The sequence below is a fragment of the Canis aureus genome, chromosome 29 (genome assembly GCF_053574225.1).
Source record: "Canis aureus isolate CA01 chromosome 29, VMU_Caureus_v.1.0, whole genome shotgun sequence".
NCBI classification, from domain to species: domain Eukaryota; kingdom Metazoa; phylum Chordata; class Mammalia; order Carnivora; family Canidae; genus Canis; species Canis aureus.
Genome location: NC_135639.1, coordinates 2589791 through 2609652, shown reverse-complemented (window position 1 = coordinate 2609652; position 19862 = coordinate 2589791). Strand labels below are relative to the sequence as shown.

General features: G+C 57.9%; 1 protein-coding gene across 4 annotated transcripts in view; it reads right to left on the bottom strand.

Moving 5' to 3' along the window:
* C29H10orf143 (chromosome 29 C10orf143 homolog) overlaps positions 1-19862 on the bottom strand; it is a 96569-nt gene that overhangs the window by 13247 nt on the left and 63460 nt on the right. The window contains exons 4-8 of one of the 4 annotated variants that reach the window (XR_013367644.1): positions 12016-12264; positions 11103-11157; positions 10592-10667; positions 9382-9549; positions 6193-9254 (exon numbers count right to left, since the gene is read on the bottom strand). Coding sequence is in view for 1 of the 4 variants with exons in the window: in XM_077877184.1 (XP_077733310.1) it covers positions 6219-6358; positions 10592-10667; positions 11103-11157; positions 12016-12020 (276 nt within the window). In the remaining 3 variants the exon portion in view is untranslated. The remainder of the gene's footprint in view (positions 1-6192; positions 9255-9381; positions 9550-10591; positions 10668-11102; positions 11158-12015; positions 12265-19862) is intronic. The other 3 variants (XR_013367655.1, XM_077877184.1, XR_013367656.1) reach the window with 3 other exon arrangements.

Genomic DNA, 19862 nt, shown 5'->3' with positions numbered 1-19862 from the left:
CACCAATGTGACTCCCAGAGGCCTGCACCCCAGGGAGGGTGCAGGACAAGCTGCTTTCATTGAAACAAAAGCCGCTGACCAACGCTCACGAACACGTGGCCAGCAGGGCACTTCCCCGGCCTATGCCGGAGGGAACGTTACGGCCATTGTCACAGAGACTACAAGCCCAGGGGTTTGTCCCTGGCCTGGGGCTGACTGCCTCCTGCCATGAGCCCTGCCAGCCTTTCCCTGTGACCCTGATCAGGGACACCGCCTTCACCTGGTTACAGGTGGGGAGTGGACCAGCTTTCCTGCCAGGAGGCGGTGGCCACATGTGTGAGCTGGGACACCCGGGTCATCGGCCTGTCCAGAAGCCCCATGGCTGGCTGAGAGGTGGGCATGTCTGGCCTCTATGGAGGAGAGGCTGGTACAGGAAGGAGGCCAGCTGCGCGGGCTGTCCTGCCGGGCATGCCAGACGCTGCCAGCACCTGGCTCAGACTCTCAGGCCCAGGCTGGATTCTGAGGCTGGGCTGGCCTCCAGACACCTGTGGTGGGCAGCGCCGAGCCAGTCAGCTTAGCTGCCTGCAGAGACAAGGCCAGGGCATGGCCCTCCACGGAAGTGTGTGGGAATGTCGGCCAGGTGGGCTCATACCACAAGGCGAGGTGTCCAGCCCACCCCCAGATCCTGGGGTTGACTGGACCTTGTGACATGCTCCTGCAAACGTGATCCTGACTTCACAGCTGTAAGTGTGATGTCGTGAGCTTGACTTCATGGTCTGAGCTCCTCCTTCATTAATCAACCATGGCTGGCTGGCATGCCTTTAGAACTAGGGTGCCAGACTGCTGACTCCCATTCTGTGGGTGACTGCACTAGGGTGCCGATGGGAGGTGAGGGGTGGCGTGAAAGGGGGGGGGCTCCCTATATAGAAAGGCTCCACATAGATACAAAAAAAAAATGAAACAAAACAAAAAAACCGAAGCAAGCAAACAAATAGAAAAAACAGTTTCTTTGAATTTTACAACTCTCCTTTTACCACAGACAGTACCCCCTTCACACCTCTCCTGAGAACTGACAGCTTATCAGCCACTCACACCTTAGTATGAACTTGTCTACCCTATACACAGCTCCTCTCACAGCATGGCAGTCATAGCAACCTGCACTCATGCTCCAGACCCACTCAACCCTGTTGGTCCTATGAGATCCTGATTCCTCCACCCAAAAAGGAGACTCAATACCAGCCTTGTGGAATTCTAAGATACCAAGGATTAAAGAGAGATCTCTAGAGCATTTAGAGAAGGAAAAGACAAGTTAACCATAGAGAAATGAGGATACGGTTGGCAACAAGCTCACCAGTCACAATGAACACCAGAAAACAATGGAGTGGAGTTTTAGAGTCATGAAGAGAGTATTTGAATTCAGAATCTATGGCCAGACAAGCCAGCAACTATATTTGGGAGTGAGTTTCCAGATATGCACGTTTTGGGGAAATTTACCTCTTGTGTCACCTTTTGTGCTCTTTCTGAGAAAAATTGCTTGAGGATGTACTCCCATATAGCCAACAACAGCAATAAAAGAACTTTAAGAAAAAGAAAAACCTAGGATCTGAGAAACAGTTGCATTAACCCAAGAGTGCAGTATGAAAAGAAATTCTAGTCTGAGAGCTTAAAAAGCAGCTGGTACAAATTAACCATTCAGAATAGTGCAATGAAGAAGCCGGATGATCTTCCTAATGCAGTGAGGAAAGTATACTTATACCATCAATAAGAAAACATAAAGGCAATTAGCAATCCCAGGATAAACAAAGAGTTGTGGAAGAGCATCGTAGGCCCAGGTAAAACATCACCACATGATTTGAGCAACTGATAGAATGTAAAAAAAAATATGCATTTTAACACTGGTCCTCACCCCTGCTGGCAGCTATACCTAGCAGTATAAAATTTCATTTCCTTCCTGAGTACAGAAAGGAATAATATTTACGAAGTCATACTATATGTTTACTAGCTTTAGAATTATAGACTAAACATATTGGCATTTACAGAGCAGACATGGTTACAGATTTAGAGGAGAGAATAATGTTATAAATTCTTCCCTGGCCATTTATTGAATGCGACTCCTCATCTCCCTTTCCTTTTTACTCATAGCTCTCACCATCTGACACATTGTAGATTTTATTTATTGCCTTTGTTCACTGTCTGTCTCTCCAATAGAAAGTGAGCCCTGTAAGTCCAGGGATTGTCAGTATTGTGTGCTGCCTACAACGGTGCCTGCCTTTTAGCAGGTGCTCACCCCACTCTGTGGAGAAACAACATCTGAACAATCTAAAAGGAAGAGAATTGTCGACACAGATTGGTGTGAAGGAAATGACCTAGAGCAGAGGAGCCCTCACCTCATCACCTGACATAGAAGGGGGTGGTGAGACCATGTTCAAGGCTGCTCTCAGAAATAGAGGCCTGTGTGCGTGATTCTAAGCCATTAACGGGAAAATGGGAGAGTGAAAAATAATGTAATAAAATTGAAGGGAGAATATAGAAAGTGGAAATGACTTAAACTTCTCTATACTGAAAAGTCAAATAGAAATTGTTTAAAATTGACAAATGCAGAAACAGAAGCAGAGGCATTTTATTTAAAATTATGGTGGTAACAACAAGATCTGAAAACATAAACTGTTAAAATGGTTCTCTCCTGAGAGTGGTAATGGTGTGAGAAACTTTTCCTTTTTATTTAATATCAGTCTACACTGCTTTAATATTTTTGTTTTTTGTCTATTACTTTTATAATTTAAAAAAAATGTGGGGAAAAAAGCCATGTACACAGACTTCAATGTCCTTGTTTCCTGTAAAAATGTCTTCACTTATTTATGACTTAGTCTCATGCCACTGGACTTTGTAGAGGGTCAACATAAAAAAATGGCCATCTGAAGAGTGTATCTATATTGTTTGAAAACTGCAATAAAAGACATTATGTCTATTATGTCACCTAATGTTCCCAGTACAAGGATTCATGCCACAAACTTTTCTCGGAATTTCACACCTGAAAAAAGTTTCTCTCAACCAGGGAAAAGTAGCTACAAAAGATATGAAGGACAAAAGGATTTACATTCTTTATATAGAGAAACTTCTTCAAATTAAAAAAAAAAAAGGGATCCCTGGGTGTCGCAGTGGTTTGGCGCCTGCCTTTGGCCCAGGGCGCGATCCTGGAGACCCGGGATCGAGTCCCACATCGGGCTCCCGGTGCATGGAGCCTGCTTCTCCCTCTGCCTGTGTCTCTGCCTCTCTCTCTGTGACTATCATAAATAAAAAATTAAAAAAAAAAAAAAAAAAAAAAGGACACCTGGGTGGCTCAGCAGTTGAGCCTCTACCTTTGGCTCAGGGCATAATCTCAGGATCTGGGATCGAGTCCCACGTGGGGCTCCCTGTGAGGAGCCTGCTTCTCCCTCTGCCTGTGTCTCTGCCTCTCTCTCTCTCTCTGTCTCTCATGAATGAATAAATAAAATCTTAAAAAAAAAACATATTAAACCAAAAAAACTTCCTAAATACCTCAATAGGGAAAAATGGATAAAGGATACAAAGTATCTCCCCAAAGAAGAATTAAAAATAGTCAAATAAAACAGCGAGTTAATACTTTTAGGCTTGCAAAATTGAAGGAGAAAGAAGAGGAGGAGGAGGAGAAGCAGGAGAGGGGGTAAGAGGAGCAGGAGGAAGGAGAAGGGGGAGGAGAAAGGGGAGGGGGAGGGGGAGTAGAGGAACAGGGGCGGAGGAAGAGGAGAAGAGCCACTAATAATGATGCGGGGGGGGGGGGGGGGGCGTGCACAGGGAGCCTGACCCCCTAGACTCTGCAGGTGGAGGCACAACTTCCCGTGGGCCACCTGGGTAGCGTGATCAGAAGTCCGGTTGCTTCACTCCTGGAATTTAGGCTAAGGACATAGCTGGGTGGGCCTGCAAAGCTGTATTTTGGACCAACGACTGGTGTCATTATCAGAAGAGGAAACAGAGGAGGCAGAGCTGGAGAGACGCAGCTGTAAGCCTGGGAGCACCAGAGAACAGGGCGCCACCACGCGCCAGGCCAGAGGCCACACGGGATGTCCACCAGAGCTTCAGAGGGACAGCGTCCCTGCCACCCAGAACCACGGAAGGGCACACCTCTGTCACTGCAGTCACCAGTCAGAGGGACCTGGTCACACAGCCCCAGGAAATGGATGCTCTTTTCCAACCAACGGCCCTGAGGCTGAGCTGGGCCCACAGTCCCGGGCTGGACCAGGACATCCAGACACCGGCCTGCTGGGCCACCTCCCTGGTCCACAGCAGCCCCACCGATGTCTGTTTCTGGGTCGACAGGCAAGGAGGGGCTGCTTGGCCATGACCAGCCTACTCAGCAGTGGCACCATCAAGGCTGCCCAGACCCGCCGCCTAGGCCCCAACCACCCTGGTGACAAGGGGCCTGTGTCCCCGCTGGAACTCCCAGGCTTCCATTCCAGGAAAGAAGATGGATCCGGGGCTGGTTTGCATCATCTAGATTGCTTCCTTCCCCCTCTAGTCAACCATGGCCCAGGCGATGGCTCCTGGGGACCACCTGGGAAGGGGGGCTCGGGTCCTTGGAGGAAGGAGGGCTCCCAAGTCAGCGCTGTGAGAGGAGGATAAGCCCAGTGGACGGTGATGCTTCAGAGCATTCAAGGAGTATCTTAAAGCTCCCGTGTCTCTTTCCTTACTTTCTTTTTTATTTTTATTTTTTAAAGATTTTATTTATTTATTTGAGAGCGCACGTGTGAAACATCATGAGTCGGGGAGAGGGAGAGGGAGAAGCAGACTCCCTGCTGAGCAGGGCTCAATTCCAGGACCTTAGGATCATGACCTGAGCTGAAGTCAGACACTTAACTGACTAAGCCACCTGGGCACCCCTCTTTTCTTACTTTCTTTTAAAAATAGGTCACATAGGAACTTTATACCATATATAGAAGGTGATACATTTCTTCTTAGCTCTGGCGAGAAAGGCAAAATAAAAGACACTCTAGCTGCATCTAACCAGAAGGCACCAAAGATGCGTGTCCTGGGGTGTCACCACGGTCCAACTGGCTCCAAGGGAGTCCCGGGTGCCATTTGGCAAATGTTCCAGGCTCAGATGTGAACACGTCCCTTTGCCCTTTGCCATGGCCGTGTGAGGGTAACCGCACGTTTCACTTCCTGGCGAACGCATCAAGGGCCAAGGTCTGGAGTCACGGGCCATGACCTGGGGCGCCTGATGCAGGAGGCCGACTGGTCTGCGACCCCCCGGAGGATCCGGGTTCACCAGGACTCAATGTGAGCGAGAGACAACGTGAGTTACTTTAAGCCACTTCGATCTGGGTGGGAGTTGTTATACGTGGCTCAGCCTAACAGGCAACGGGGACAGTTGAGGAGCATCTCAGTCAAGAGGACAGCCCCGTGCATAAGGGGCCCGGTGCACCACACAGGGCAGCGGGTGGGTGACACGGTCAGGAGTGCCACCACCGAGGTGACGGGCAGCGGGCCCTTCAGAGCTGCTGCTCAGTGCCTGGTGCCACGTGGCCAGGCGCCTGGCCCTGGAGCTCTTCCAGAGAAGCCAGGCTGCGGATCCGGCGTGCTTGCTGAGCACGGTGCGTGCAGAACGACACACGGTGGTGGGCCAGATGTGGCCCGGAGGCCACCAGCTGGAATCTGAGTGCTACGGAAAAGAAGGTGCATGCGTGGCGGGGGGAGGGGGGTGCTTTGGGGCCAGGAGAGGAACAGGCTTCACCTGCGTGTGCCAGTGCAGCACAATATCCGCAAGTAGCAGGAATGTAGGATCCCATTTAAATAAAGCCTATGCACAGGGGCGCCTGGGGGGCTCCGTCGGTGAAGCATCTGCCTTGGGCTCAGGTCATGATCTCTGGGTCCTGGGATCAAGCCCTGCATTGGGCTCCTTGTTCAGCTTTTCCCTCTCCCTCTACCCCGTCTCCCTGCTTATACTCGCTCTCTCTCAAATAAATAAATAAAATCATTTAAAAAAAATAAAGCACATGTACAGATAAAGGAATGTGGGTCTCTGCACACCCATGACGCCTCGACCAACCGCGGTGTCTCCGTACGATGGGAGGTAATTCAGCCACAGGAAGGAACGAAGCCCTGACACCCACTCTACTATGGAGGAACCTCGAAAATACGATGTTTCGTGGAAGAAGCCAGGCACAGAAGGCCGCATATCGTTATGATTCCACTTACGTGAAAGGTCCAGAGCAGGGAAGTCTCTAGGGAGAAGGTGGTCGAAAATGAGTTGGCTGAGGGACGGCGGATGTGGGGGGCCGCGTAGGGGCGACAGCCGAAGGCCACGGGCTTCTCTGGCAGTTGATGAAATGTTCCAGGCTTGATGGGCGCGAGGGCTGCACGTCTGTGAACAGAGCACAAGCCAGGGCATCGTTCGCTTTTGCTGGTGGCTCGTGCGGTGTGCGCGTCGAGCCTGGCGTGGGCAGCCGAAGCGAGAAACGTGCGCAGACGGGACCTGCCAACGGCGTTTGCTCCGGCGCGGACCGACGTGGGAGGAAGAAGGGGGAAGGGGGTGTGTTTGCCTTGAACCTGAAACTCTGTTTTATTTCTGTGTTTGCGTGAGTTTTTGCGATAAGCAATTGTTACTTAGGAGGCTGACGAGGAGGAGGAGGCAGGAGACGCGAAGGACAGGGACGCGGCCCACGTCCGCTAGCCCAGGGCCTGCGGGTCCCGACGCCGTCCGCTGCCGTGAGCAACCTCCGTGCCCCCCGCCGGCTGGCCGAGGGCGGGCTGGGAACCACGGCAAACACCAAACTCGCCGGGCACGACCGGAAAACACGCGCTCTCCTGGGTCGGCGGGGCGGGCTCGGCACCCCGGAGGCCCGGATCGATGCTGTCACTCCCGCGACGGGCTGGTCATACGCCGCGTCCGCCCACAGGGTAAGTGAAAGGTGGGTTAGGCGGGGAGGGGCGCCGCTTGCTCCTGCAGCCGAGAACCAGAGGCGGCCCCGTCAGCACGACCCCGGCCCGTGGGTCTTGGCCGCGGCCTTAGCGGGACCAACGTGGCTGGCGCGGACGTGAGCAGCACTTCACGTGGATTCGGAGTCGTCCACTTTTGACAAAACAGACTTTTACTTCCAAAGCTGGGCCTGCGTCGCGAGTAGGTGTTGGGTCCTTAGAAGTGAGACCTCGAGGGGCCCCTGGGTGGCTCTGAGCCTTCAGCTTGGGTTGTGATCCCAGGGTCCTGGATCGAGCCCCGCATCGGGCTCCCTGCTTCTCCCTCTCCCCCTGCCTGCAGCTCTACCTACTTGTGCTCTCTCTCTGTCAAATACATAAATAAAATATATTTTTTTAAAAAGTGAGACTTCAAGGAAAGCATGACAGGTGCCAGCTGGATGGCCCCGTGGAGTAAGAGCGGGACCCCTGGGATTGGGATGGCCCCACGTCCTGTGCGTCCCGCCGCCGGAGGCTGACCAGAGCTGCACAGACGTGCGTGCGGCAGCCCTGGGATCTGGGCCCCCGTCCTGCTTCGTTCTTGCTCCTCCTGTTTTGGAAGAAAACACCTGGCTGGCGTGTTCAGCCCTAAAGTGCAGCCCAGAGCAGAGGCAGGACAGGTTCAGGAGATCCCTGGCTCCGCAAAGACTGTCAAGAGGGCTTTCAGGGTGGTCACGGGGACCCAGAGGGCAGGGCCAGGCCTGGGGGTGCGGGACCGTGCTCGCACCCGTGACATCGCCTTTGGGCAGGGGCTGCTCCTTTCTAGGACCCTGTGCCTGGTCTTCACCATGAGTTGAGGACCATGGGGACCCTCCTGGGACTATGGGGACCGTTACGCTGCTGCAGTGCAAATGCCTTGTCATTGGCCATTTTATGTGTCTGTCTCCCCAACTGGCCACAGTGAGTGGGATGGCATCCACTGGATAGAATCCCCGGGAATTCTAGATGTAGGCATCTTGACAGGGCTCTTTCGTTGCCAAAAAAATAAATAAATAAATATAAATAAATAAATAAATAAACCTGGAGCGCCTGGGTGGCTCGGTCGGTTAAACATCCGACTCTTGATTTTGATTCAGGTCATGATCCCAGGGTTGGGGGATCGAGCCCTGCATCAGGCTCCACACTCAGTGGGGAGCCTGCTTGAGATTTTCTCTCTCCCTCTCTGCCCCTCCCTCCACTTGCTCTCCAAATAAATAAATAAAATCTTAACAAAGATGAATCTACTCAACCTCAAGCGCTAAAGGAATGGTGGTTATTGTACTGCTCCGGGTGGGCTTTGGTCGCAAGACACAGATCAGGGCGGGCCATTCGTGGGCAGGATGTCAGGAGCTCACAGGATTGAGGGGCGGGGCAGATCTCACAGATGCTCCAGACATCGGGGGACTGGAGGCAGGTGAGCATGTGTCTGGGGGGGAAGCCGAGAACTCGCTCGCCCATCGTGCAGGAGACCCGAGAGGTGACGGAGAACGGTGGCTTCGGGGACAGAGAGTGGCCCAAACCACACCTCCACCTGGGCCAGGTGCAGCCCGAGGGGGCTGGCTCTGCTGGTGTGCGTGGACGCGAGGGAGTGGTGATGCTGGGTCCCACCGAGGGTGTGCGCCAGTCGCTGCCCCGTGGGGACAGAAGGCACGGCGGCCGGGTGAGTACCCCAGGCAGGAGGCATTGAGAAGTGGAGGGGGCAGTGGTGGCACCTTCCTGGCATGACCAGCGCCGCCTAGCAGGCCCCAGGTTCAGGAATGGGGTTCAGGAATGGGGTCTCCTGGCGCAGTGTGGGGCGTGGAGTGAGGAGTGACGTCCCCGGGACTTCCTGCCCCGGTTTGGAGGCTTGGCCTCATGGGGGCCGAACAATGACGGCCGTGGTGGCTGAGCAGAAGCCAGATGACACTGTCCAATCCCCACCCCACTCGAGGGGTGGGCAACAGGAAGAATGGTGGCCCCCAAAAGTGTGTCCACACCCTAACCTCCAGATGCTCAAGTGTGACCTTACGTGGCAAACATGCGACTGTTACCTTTACGGCAAAAGGTCATAACTGACCCTAAGTCAAGGTTCTTGAGGCGAGTTGGTCCTGGATTCCCCGGGTGGGCCCTGAATACCACCGGGTGTCCTCGTGGAGGGGCACACAGATGCCACAGGAGGCGGCAACTGGAGTGACGTGGCCACAAGCCGCGGAGCCCCGAGGATGGCCAACAGCCCCTCCAGAGGCTCCAAGAGGCAGGACGGACCCTACCCCAGAGCCCGCGAGGAACACGCCCCGGACACCTCGATGTCACACTTCTGGCCTCCAGAACCGTGAGGAGCAAAGTCTCTGTTGATTTAAAACAGAGGTACATGAAGTCAGTTCGCAGAGACTGGTGACGGCAGCCGGGGAAGCGGTGCAGGTGGGTCACCGGGCCCATCGCCGTGAGGACGCCCCGCCCACGCACGCCCATCACCTTGCTGGGGCCACAGAGCCGGGCGCGTCCAACTCGGTCGCTGCCGTCACACCTGGTGGTGGCTTCTGCTCCGTCCTTCCCTCCTGGGAGTCCCCGAACTGTGCTGACGCAGCAGGGTCAGCGGAGGTCGGGGCGGGGTTGGGGGCGCGGCCTTGGAGCAAGGCAGCCCTAGAGAGCAACCAAGATTCTCCTGGTTATTTTGTGTTGACCTACTTTTGGTTGGTCTTCTTGAGGTTTCCCTGGGGCGTGTCCTCCCCGAAACCCAGGGCTCCGCAGGTGCCACCACTGCAGGGGTGACCTCGGTCGTGTTTAGCACATGAAGGGGACGATGGCGCGTCCAGGGTGAGCGCTGGCAGTGGGGCCCGGGGCAGGGGCTGGCAGGACAGGGCCGCGGGATCGGAGGGGCCGCTGGGCCGGGGGCGCTGGCGTGTCTCTGCCCCTGCCGCCAGCTGCCACGTGCTCCGAGCCCTACGAGGAGCAGGGACTCTGGCCCCATCTCCAAGGGGCACCGCCACCGAGGGGCACCTCCCACGGCCCGCAGCTAGACCACACACTGGCGCACACGCGGCCCAGGGCGGCGCTCCCGGGGCCCACGCGCTCAGCCGCATCCTGCGCTGTTGCCCCGAGAATTATTTTCTACCTCCCAGGGAAGGGCTCCCTCCCACGGCCTCTATTGTGTACCCCGGTTCACGTTCCTCCTGTGATGTGCTGTGTCCTCAGGTGTGAACGGGAGCGTTGCTTCGGCACGCACGGCACAAGAAAACCTCCGCTTCCCCCGCGAGGGCAATCGTCATGCCCAGCCGCCGAATCCGGGGCACGGTCATGGGTGGGCCCGAGACCAGGTGGGACGCTGTGCCCTGGGGGCTGCTGCTGCCACCCCTCCCTCCGGGCGCTGCCCCCGCCGCGTCCCTCTGCTGCCCTGGGTCACATCACCCCGACATTTCAGAGGCCGGGGAAATCCTGGCCGTGGGCACGGCTGCCCCTGTGTGTCACCGTGGTGACAACTGGGGGCGGGGGGGGGGGCTGAAGGGGCCGCGGCCTGCGATGCATCCGAGGCTCGCAGGGGCGGACGCCAGCAAGGAGCCCAGCCCCGGGCACCCGGGGCAGCATCACACCCAGGACCGGGGTCGGGGGCGACGTGGCTGGTGGCAGGGCCCCCTGGGCTGGGGAGGCGCCTGTTTGAAACCACGTCCCTGCACTCATCTCCCACCTCTTCCGAGGGCGTTCAGGCTGGAACCATGCTGGTGGCGTCTCCGGGACTCGTCCGCGGCTTTCCCGGGGCGCTGCTGAAAAGGCGGAACAGGAGAGAATTTAGGAACCAGACAGTTCTCATAAAACAAAATAATGAATTCATCCCAAGTATGAGCTATTGATTTAGCATCACCTAAGAAGTCATCCTTCGCTCCATGAAGAATATGTTTCCAGTTCTAAAATCTTCTAATGGATATGTCGATTTTAACTGATTTTTTTCCCCGTTAGGTCTAAATCTTTCCTTTGGATCGTACCATGCGCCTGTCACGAGCGCTGCTAGCCTGACGATGGCGGTCGGGACGCACATTTCCGTCGTCCAGATGAGCCTATCAGCTGAGGCGGCAGCTGGCCTGCCTCTTTGTCGGCAGGTGAGTGCGAAGGTGTGGGCGGCGAGCGGAGGGGGCCCCACTGCAGAAGCCCAGTGTCCCCGCGGGCCAGGTGTCGGCCCCACGACCCAGCATCCTATTTACCTTGTTTATGAGGCTGCTGCTCCTACTGTTGCTGTTAGTCGTGCAGATGAGGAACCTGAAGCCAGAGAGAGGAAGTGCGAAGCGGGCAGTGACTGCTCCTGCGGCAGCGACAAGTGCCTCCCTCGTGCTTCCTCTATGCCCGGTGCCGTGGGACCACCCGTGGGACCACCCGTGGGACCCTGCACAGGCCTCTGACACATCCCCCAACTGAGGCACAGGGAGGGGCTGGAGAGACTGGCCCGAGGCGCCAGCTTCCTGTGTCCAGAAGTGCAGGCCAGACACCTTCCCGGCAGAGGGCTGTCGGCGGACACTGCCCTCCACGGGGTTCCCACCCCGACCCTCCGCCTGCCACCCAGGTGGCCGCTCAGCTGGCGAGGCTCCTTCCAGCCTCACACGGGCCCCACCGAAGCCAGCAGCCGCCTCCCCGGGAAGGCGGAGCCCATCCTGCTGCCCAGCTGGGCCCAGGCTGGCTTTGGTCTCCACGGGCACCGGGTAGGGAGCAGCGGCCCCCCAGGCAGGGGTGGGGGGCTCAGGGGGCAGGTCTGTGCGCCCCCCACCCCCGAGGAGACTCGGGAACAGCAGGGGAACACTCTTCGTGTTTTCATCACATGTGCTACATGTGGGGGATGCTCACTGGTTTTGTTGACTTGCTCTGGGAGAACTTCACCATAATAATGTTTTCTAGTCAGCCCGACGTCTCCCCTAAGAGGCATTAATATTTGAATAAATGATTCTTAAGGTGCATCTACTTATAGAAGAAACCACGACAAGCCACCACCGTGTTCCACGGAGCTCAGTCGACACCATAACACACAGGGGGCCGTTGGAGAGCCCAACTGTGTTTTAACTTCCTGAATCGGTCGGCAAGGGATGGATGCCTTTCTAGAACGATCTGTTGGAGAGGAAAACTCACCCCATGCTTCACCCGAATGAGGTGGCGTGTCGGTGGGAGGGAGGTGGCTTGCAGGTGCTTCGGGGAGCCGATGGGACGGCACAAGAAGCCGGGGTGCACAGGATGGGGGGCGTCTCCTTCGAGATCTTCATTTCCCCTTGGGCCCATCTGGAGATTTCAGTGCCTAAACCCCAGAACCACTGCTTGAGGAGGACTTCAGCGCATTTGAAGCTTCTCCTTTAATGGCAGGTGTCAAATGCATCGCCGTATCTAAATATTCAATTCATTAAGTATTAAACATCTGTTCTAAATAGCGCTGTGAAATGCAAATGAAAGCAGCTGTGTTATATCTTAATACAAAATTCATTAAATGCATAGCCCCAAACTTTCCAACCTCATTATAAAGCTGTGTGCTCAACCCTCGCTACCAAAGTCGAGTCGTAGCTCTCCGCAGCCCCTTCTTGAAGCTGCAACATGCAGGCTGCGGGCACGCGCGAGATGCCGGGGGACGGGAGGATTTGCCACTGCCAACCAGGGGAAGGGGGAAATAAAGCTCTGCCGGTGCTGTGCGTCCCCAGGAGAAGCCGTGTGTTCGGTTCAAAGAACGTCGAGGCTTGAGGACCAAAGTTAAGCCGGCTGTGTCTGTGCCTGAGATGACGGTGGCTCCCACAGCCCGCGGCAGGGCACCCGGGGCACCGCTGGCCCAGACCTGTGAGCCTCCCGAGGGGTCAACTCACCGTGTGCGAGTTGCGGGGAGTGCGGGGACGAAGGAGAGAGGACCGGGGGCTGGTCAGCCTCACAGCCATCCCTACTGCTGCAGAGGTACCCGAACCCTTGCCACGACCCTCCGCTACTCAGGGGGAGGCGCAGCGGGGCAGGGAGGGGGCGGGCGGGGCGCCAGGGCCTCTGAGAGCTCCTGGCGGCTGACGGGTGGCTGGGCGGTCAGCTGGTCCTAGTACGTTCCCTCCCCTCTGGGCACAGCATTGCTTCCACCCCAGTATCTCTCTGGAAATGACCTCCACTCACTGGTGCCTTCAGCCCTGTGACGCTTTCGCTCTCGTTAGTCCATGCCTGGGAGAACCTTCCAGAAACGGCTGCTTCCCTCTGGGCTTCTCCCTCCCCCCATGCCCAGTGCTGCCCTCTTATCTGGTGCCAGCCCTGCAGGTGGAGATGCTCCGTGGATACCTCCCACCTGCTGAGAGAACAGGTGCGCGGACGGCGTGCTTCTCGGGCATCGCTTGAGCACGCAGCACCCGCCTTCCGTCCAGCCACGGTCAGGACGACGTGGGACGCAGACGGCCAAGGAGGTGCCGCCGTGAAGTCCACGTGGCCCCCCCACAAGGCTCCGCCCCGCCCGGGCTTGGCACCCCGGGGGCCACCGTCAGCCTGCGCAGCCCCCTGGGTGGCGTGGGCCTGGCTGACCTCGGGGGACCGTGCGTGGGACTCGGCCTCCAGCCCGCGGAGGTGTGGAGCCCTGCGTGCGGGAGGGAGCCTGGGGTTCCCCAGGGGAGCGGTCCACAGGTTGGTGCTTCCCGACGCTTTTCACCACGACCCACTACGGGAAAGGCACCGTGCGGTGCACCACCCCTCGCAGACGTGCACGTCGCTTGTGCGTCCTAACACGCACGCTTTCACCTTCCAGCGTCTCTCAAAGTGTAGCCTTGCAGTCAGGGGTTCCCTGAGCCCTCTGTACCTCCTCAGGATCGTCCACCTTGTAGGGACCACGTGGGTGGGACTTCACCTTTGTCAGACCGTCTTGACCGGGAGTCGCCGTGACTCTGCGTCGAAATGAAAGGAGTCTGAGTGTGCAGAACAATACCAGAGCCGGGCAGCTAATGTGCACCAGGTAACAAAACCCAGATCCAGGGTCAGGGGAGCAAAGGTTCGTCACTGGGAGATTGGCCTCGGGGCCACGCGTCGGTTTCTTCCAAAACAAGCAGCACGTGCTTTACGAGCCTTCAGAAGGGGAGTGTCCCCCAAGGGCGGAGGCGGCCGCAGCCAGCCACGCAAAGGCAGGAGAAGCGGCCACGTCTCTCGGGACGGGTGAGGAACTCCAAGTGCCAGGAAGCTGCTGTGGCACACGCGGGGCTTTCCAAGGGCTGCCGGTGAACACCGTGCCTCGTGGTGTGACGGGCTGTGTGTTTTCTTTCTTATTCATAAGAATCAAAGTACATCTTACGGATGACGGCCCTTACTAATGAACTAGAGGACGCACGACTGGAACACGCTTTGCAAACCAGTACTCATGTGTGGGTGTGCAAGTCACCGTGAACATTTCCTGTTTTGTGTTCTATTTCATTTTTAGAAACTCTGGCCATGACCTACACCATTGATTTCCCGGCCCATTTAACGGACCGTGACCTGCAGTTTGAGGGGATGAGGCTGGCGGCCGTCCCGCCTGCCACGTGCAGGAAGCCCTCCGGGGAGGCGGGGGGGAGGCCTGACGTCGTGCGCTCGCTACCTCGGCGCCATCGGCCGGGGACAGGGCGGGAGCCGCGCACGCAGCCGACCATCTTCCGGTGGCCACATGCGACGTGCGAGAAGCAGAAGGCAAAATCAATTTTAATGGTTCGTCTTATTTAGTGCAACGTATTAAAAGATCATCTTAAGCCATCAAGACGCAGAAGTCCTTAATGGGCCACTTCACAGCCTTCTCTTCACACTAGCCTTGAAATCGTGCATCGCTTACACAAGGCCCATCCTAGTTGGCATCGGACAACGCTTCTCGGGTCTAAAGGACCGGAGCGCCTGTGGCCGGCGGCCACCACACTGAGCAGCACAGCTCCAGAGCCCAGGCCAGCAAACCTCTCGTGCAAAGGCCCAGATCATACCCATTTCAGACTCTGCCAGCGCTGGTCTTTGGCGCTCCCCCTCCATCCGCCCTCGGCGCGCAGACACAGGTTACGCTTCAACAAATGGCCGCGGTTACGTTTGAATAAAAGTATATTTCCAAGAACACGCAGCAGAACAGATCTGGCCGCGGGCTGGCGTTTGCCGCCCTCCGATGTGGGTCATTCTGTGCCCGGAGCCATCAGTGCCTCTGGACCCTCTGGTTCAAGCCAATAAACCCTCTTCTTCCATTCGCTTCTGATGACCCGGTGAAGACGGCTGCCGTCGGAGGCCCTGCCCCACCGAGGGGTGCGGGGCGGCTCTCAGAGGTCCTGAGTCCCTGTCCACCCGCTCCCTGTTCGTTCCTTGGGAGCGCATCTCAGCCTGCACTGCCCGTCCTCTTCTTCCTGAGAGCCTGGCGCCTCCACTCATTCCCCTTTCTCTTCTCTGAGGCGCCAGCTGGGGCCTCTTGCATTTGAAAAGCATGTAGGGGGCAGCCTAGGGGGCTCAGCGGTTTAGCACCGCCTTCAGCCCAGGGCATGATCCTGGAGACCCGGGATCAAGTCCCGCATCGGGCTCCCTGCGTGGAGCCTGCTTCTCCCTCTGCCTGGGTCTCTGCCTCTCTCTCTCTCTCTCTCTGTGGGTCTCTCATGAATAAATAAATAAAATCTTTTTTAAAAAATGCAAAGCATGTAGGGATGGGAGGTTGACTTCCGTGAAAAGCGGGCATCGTCCTTCATGGACTTGGAACCCCCCAATCCAGGGAGTAGGGACAATTGTCAGGCAGGTTCAGAGCAAGCTGGCCGGACAGGCGGAAGGGCCCTCCACGTACACGGGCTTCCAGGGCCTACAGACAAGCTTCCCCTCCCTGCCTTCCTGGTCACCACCTCCTCGGGGGGCCTGGGGCCGTAGCATCTCACGGACTCAGCATGGTGTCAGCCAAATGGCCCCAGCATCCGACTGCGGCTCCAGGCGAGGCACTGGCCCAGCACCGCACAGGGAACCATTTCCAAATGACAAGCATTAGCCCAGTGGTTTCCAAACGCCATTCTCGGAGCCAAGCGACTGTCATGTAATCAAGGCACGTAGCAGACCTCCGAGGCTGTGCCTGCCCATCCCGCCATTTCCCACGGGTGACTCCTTGTCCCTGGTTGGCCTCCAATGACTGGGGGACACCAGACCACTGAGTCATCGCCCTGAGGACCCTGGACTTGGAGAAGGCCAGTCTGCAGTGAGAGTGAAGGAAGTGGCAGAAATGCCAAGTGAAGCTGGTGGGGACATAGCCAGGGGACCCGTGGGCATGCGCGTCCCTGGATCTCACATCCAGATCTGGCCCACTCTTGGTTTTCTAGTGGCTCAGTGGCTCATGGGGACATGTCCAAGTGTCTCTGGAAGCCCCTTTCTGCTTAAGCAGTGCCCAGTGTGTGCAAGCAATGCAAGCAAATGAGTCCTGCTGAGTCCTACTCAGTAAGCCGGGTCCAACGAGAGGGCTCGGGAGCCACCGTGAACGCACTGACGTGAGAAAGGCCAGGGACACCGGCGGGCTCAGCCTACCTGAGCCCAGAGGCCCGGCGCTCCCTCACCACCCACGGTCCCGTTGTCTGGGGCTTAGTGAAGCTGCGGGCAGCACCTCCTCGCCCAGGGGAGAAAGCACCTGCTCGTCTTGCTGGGCAGGCTGCTCTGCTGGTCCCCTTGGGGGTGCCCGAGGGGGGCTGCCAGCTGCGGGGAGCAGGAGGCTTGCTGACTCACAGGCAGAGAGCGTCTGGGAATCCGAGGGCTGGGCCAGCTGGAACTCTGCCCAGCGAGACGGGCGACCTGGAGAGAAATCCCTTCGCCAGCACCTTCCTCCACAAAACACTTGTGACTCTGAATATCACGTGCGGCTTCGGGCATTCCAGGAACGACGTGGAGCATGAACGATGAAGTCACAACACTCCGGGACCAGCTTCCTGGAAAGGGTCGAGCAGTCCACCCAGAAGCTTGCGCTGCGACGCTACTTGGACACGCATCTTCGCAGGTGTGTTTAGTTACGAGTGATGCCGGAGTGAGTGTGGGCCCCACATCTAGTGACTGGCGTCCCTACAAGGAGAGGACAGGACACAGGGACGAAGGTAGAGGCGCAGGTCGGGGGCGTGCAGCCACAAGCCAGGGAACGCCAGCAAACACCATAAACCAGGGAAAGGCCGGGACCCCCCTCCCCGGGGCCCGCGGAGCAAGTGCCCTGCCGACACCTTGACCTCCGACTTTCGGCCTCCGACACAGAAAATGTCTGTTGCTTTAAGCCACCCAAATTTGTGCTGATTTGTCACGGCAGCCCCAAGAAACGGATGCGGAGGGCCACCCAGGGGAAAGAAAGCCCTGAGTCGGGTGGTCGCCCTCTGCGGGCCGCAGTGCCCCCTGCACGCTGGCCTGCTCCTTCCTGGGGGCCAGCTTCTCCGTCCCTCCACCTCATGCTTCAGGGCCCCTCACCCGCCTGCAGAGGCCCTCCCATCCCAGGGGACCACAGGCCCGGGGCGCTCCTTCCCGGCGTCCCCTGTCCATGCAGAAGGCCTCTGCCACGAGGAGCTCAGGGGACGCTGGTGCCTGTGTCTGCCCCCGGCTCCGCTCCCACGGCGAGCTCCTGGTGGCCACCCGGGCCCCTGCTAGCCCCACGCCAGCCCAGGCAGGCACGTCGCGAGTGGGTTCCCAGGTACGGTCACTCAGTTGAGACCAGCCTTGAACGTGCACCGAAGCAGCAGCAGCTGGGGCTTGGCAGAGCAGGGACGCGAGAAAGCACCGTTGCTGTTGACCGGGCTTGGCGGTTATCAGTTCCAGCTCCTGCCACCCGGATGGACTCACTCCTCACGACACCACGGATACGCTCCGGTCCCGTCGGATGGGTGAGGAGATGGGGGGCGCTGTGTCCAGGGGCGGCTGCACCCCCGTCCCACCTGCCTCTCCAGGTGCACCCCTGCCCTCCGAGCCATCTTCCTGGCACACGTGGGACGAGGCCAAGGGGGGCTCTCCTCTCTGAAGCACAGCCCCCCCCTCACCGTGGCAGTGGGCAGCGGGCAGCGGCCACTCCCATCCATGATTTCGGGCGTTCTGATGTAAACCCAACCTCCCTAAAGCCGGACAATCAGATACCATATTTCGGGAGCATACTTAGCTCACAAGAGGACCAAATGGTCGCTTAGGACACTCTTGCTCCTGGTGATGGTCGCTTGGGACACGTGGACGAGGTGGCTGCAAGTTCATGGACTTTTAGATCCATGTGTAAGCGATGCCTGCTGTCTTCCACGGGCCAGGGACAAATGCAAACTGAGACGCGGGGTGTCCACAGAAGGCATCCAGACAACTCATGCCCCCGGCATCGTCACTTAAGGCCACCTCCGGGGCCGTGAGAACACCTCTGACGTCCATCTCCTGCTGACAGGCCAGGGTGGCCCTCAGCCCATCGTCTCCAGCCTGGCGCACGCTGGCCGGTGGCCGGGCAAACAGCCTCGCCCGCTGGAGCCCCAGCTCCCTGCTCTCCTCGCAGGTGCCCTGAGGATCAGAGATGGGTGAGGAGGCCCTGGCGGTGGGCCGGGGCACAGGCGACCCTGCGAACAGAGTCCACGCCCTGTTTCAGTCTTGCCTCTCTTCCGGGAACCTGTGAGCAAACCAACGCAAGAAACCGTAACCGTGATTCCAACCAGCGGGAGGAGCGCGTTACGGGTGGACACGGGGTCCCCTTGGATTTCACAGGGTGAAGCCCGCGGCCTCCCGGGGCTGTCTTTGGAGATGGGTGACCAAGGCTGCAGGAGGTCGGCAGGGCGGGCCCCGCTCCCACGGGACGGGAGTCCTCACGGGAGAGACACCAGGGACGCGTGTGCACAGGCCGCGGGAGGACCCAGCAAGCAGACGGCCGCTGCAATACGGAGAGAGGACTCAGAAGAGGCGACCCCGTGATCTGGGCGTCTAGCCCCCAGCGCCGGGACGAGTGGAAGAGAAGACCCGCGGGGTGCGGGACTCCGGTCCACCGCCCTAGCAGACAAACACGGCAGGCAGCCCTGGTCTTACTGTCTTCAAAATTGCGTTTCTAAATTCGACTCCCTGATTGGTGCCCTGCCATGTTCCAAGACGGACGCAAGGGTTTCGGAGTCTGTGTCTCCAGGTCAGCGGTCCCCGCCGTGGTCCTGTGAGGACGGGCCTTTCACATCACGGTACGTGGCTCTGCAGGCTCCGGGTCCACGGGGCCTGGGACTTGGCGTCGGTCTGCAGCACCGCTGATGGGGGCCGCTGGGAAGCTGCGGCGACGTCTTCGGCGGGTGGGACACCGGGCTGTGTCCAGAGCCCCGTCGGGGCTTCCTCGCTTCACGCTGCTTGGATGATGCTACGTAGAGGGAGCCAACACCCGAGCTCCTCCAACCCTTCTCCCAAAGCATCTGGGACTTGTCCACACGCCTCAGCTCAGTAGTCTCCACTGGGCAGTTCCAAGGGAGATTTTTTTCCTGCCTTTCAAAACGTACCTAGGAATGGCTGTGTTGGTTACCTGGGGATTCCGACTGCTCCCAATTACTGGAATGTTCTCCCTAATTTGAAATGTTTTCCTCTCATGGCTCCCAAAAATTTGCACAAACGATCCCACTGTTCAGGTTTGGACCAGAGCTCCAGCACTGGCGGCTGCAACAAGAGGTGGAGCAGGCAATTTAGACGCCCCATTAAGGCGATAAAAACCTCTCTGCATATTGAAATATACAAAAGGGGGGAGGGCACCGCAGTCAGCGGCGTGACGCACCTGCTCGTGGGACATCGATGGGAGATAGGCCGCTGGCCCGATGGGTGCACTGAAGGGGCCTAGGCAGGTGACCCCAGGGAGCCCGGACCGGGTGTGTGATCCTCTGGGGCTCCCACCTCTCAGCCCAACCTCCTGGGTGCTGAGAGCAGTGCCTGGGGCCGTCCACACTTCGGGTGCTTGTTAGTCATAAAGCAGGTCCTACGACTCCTGAGACCACTGAGTAGGATCAGGTGCCTGGGGCCAGGAACCCAGGCCCAAGGTGCCCCAGGGAGCAGAGCCC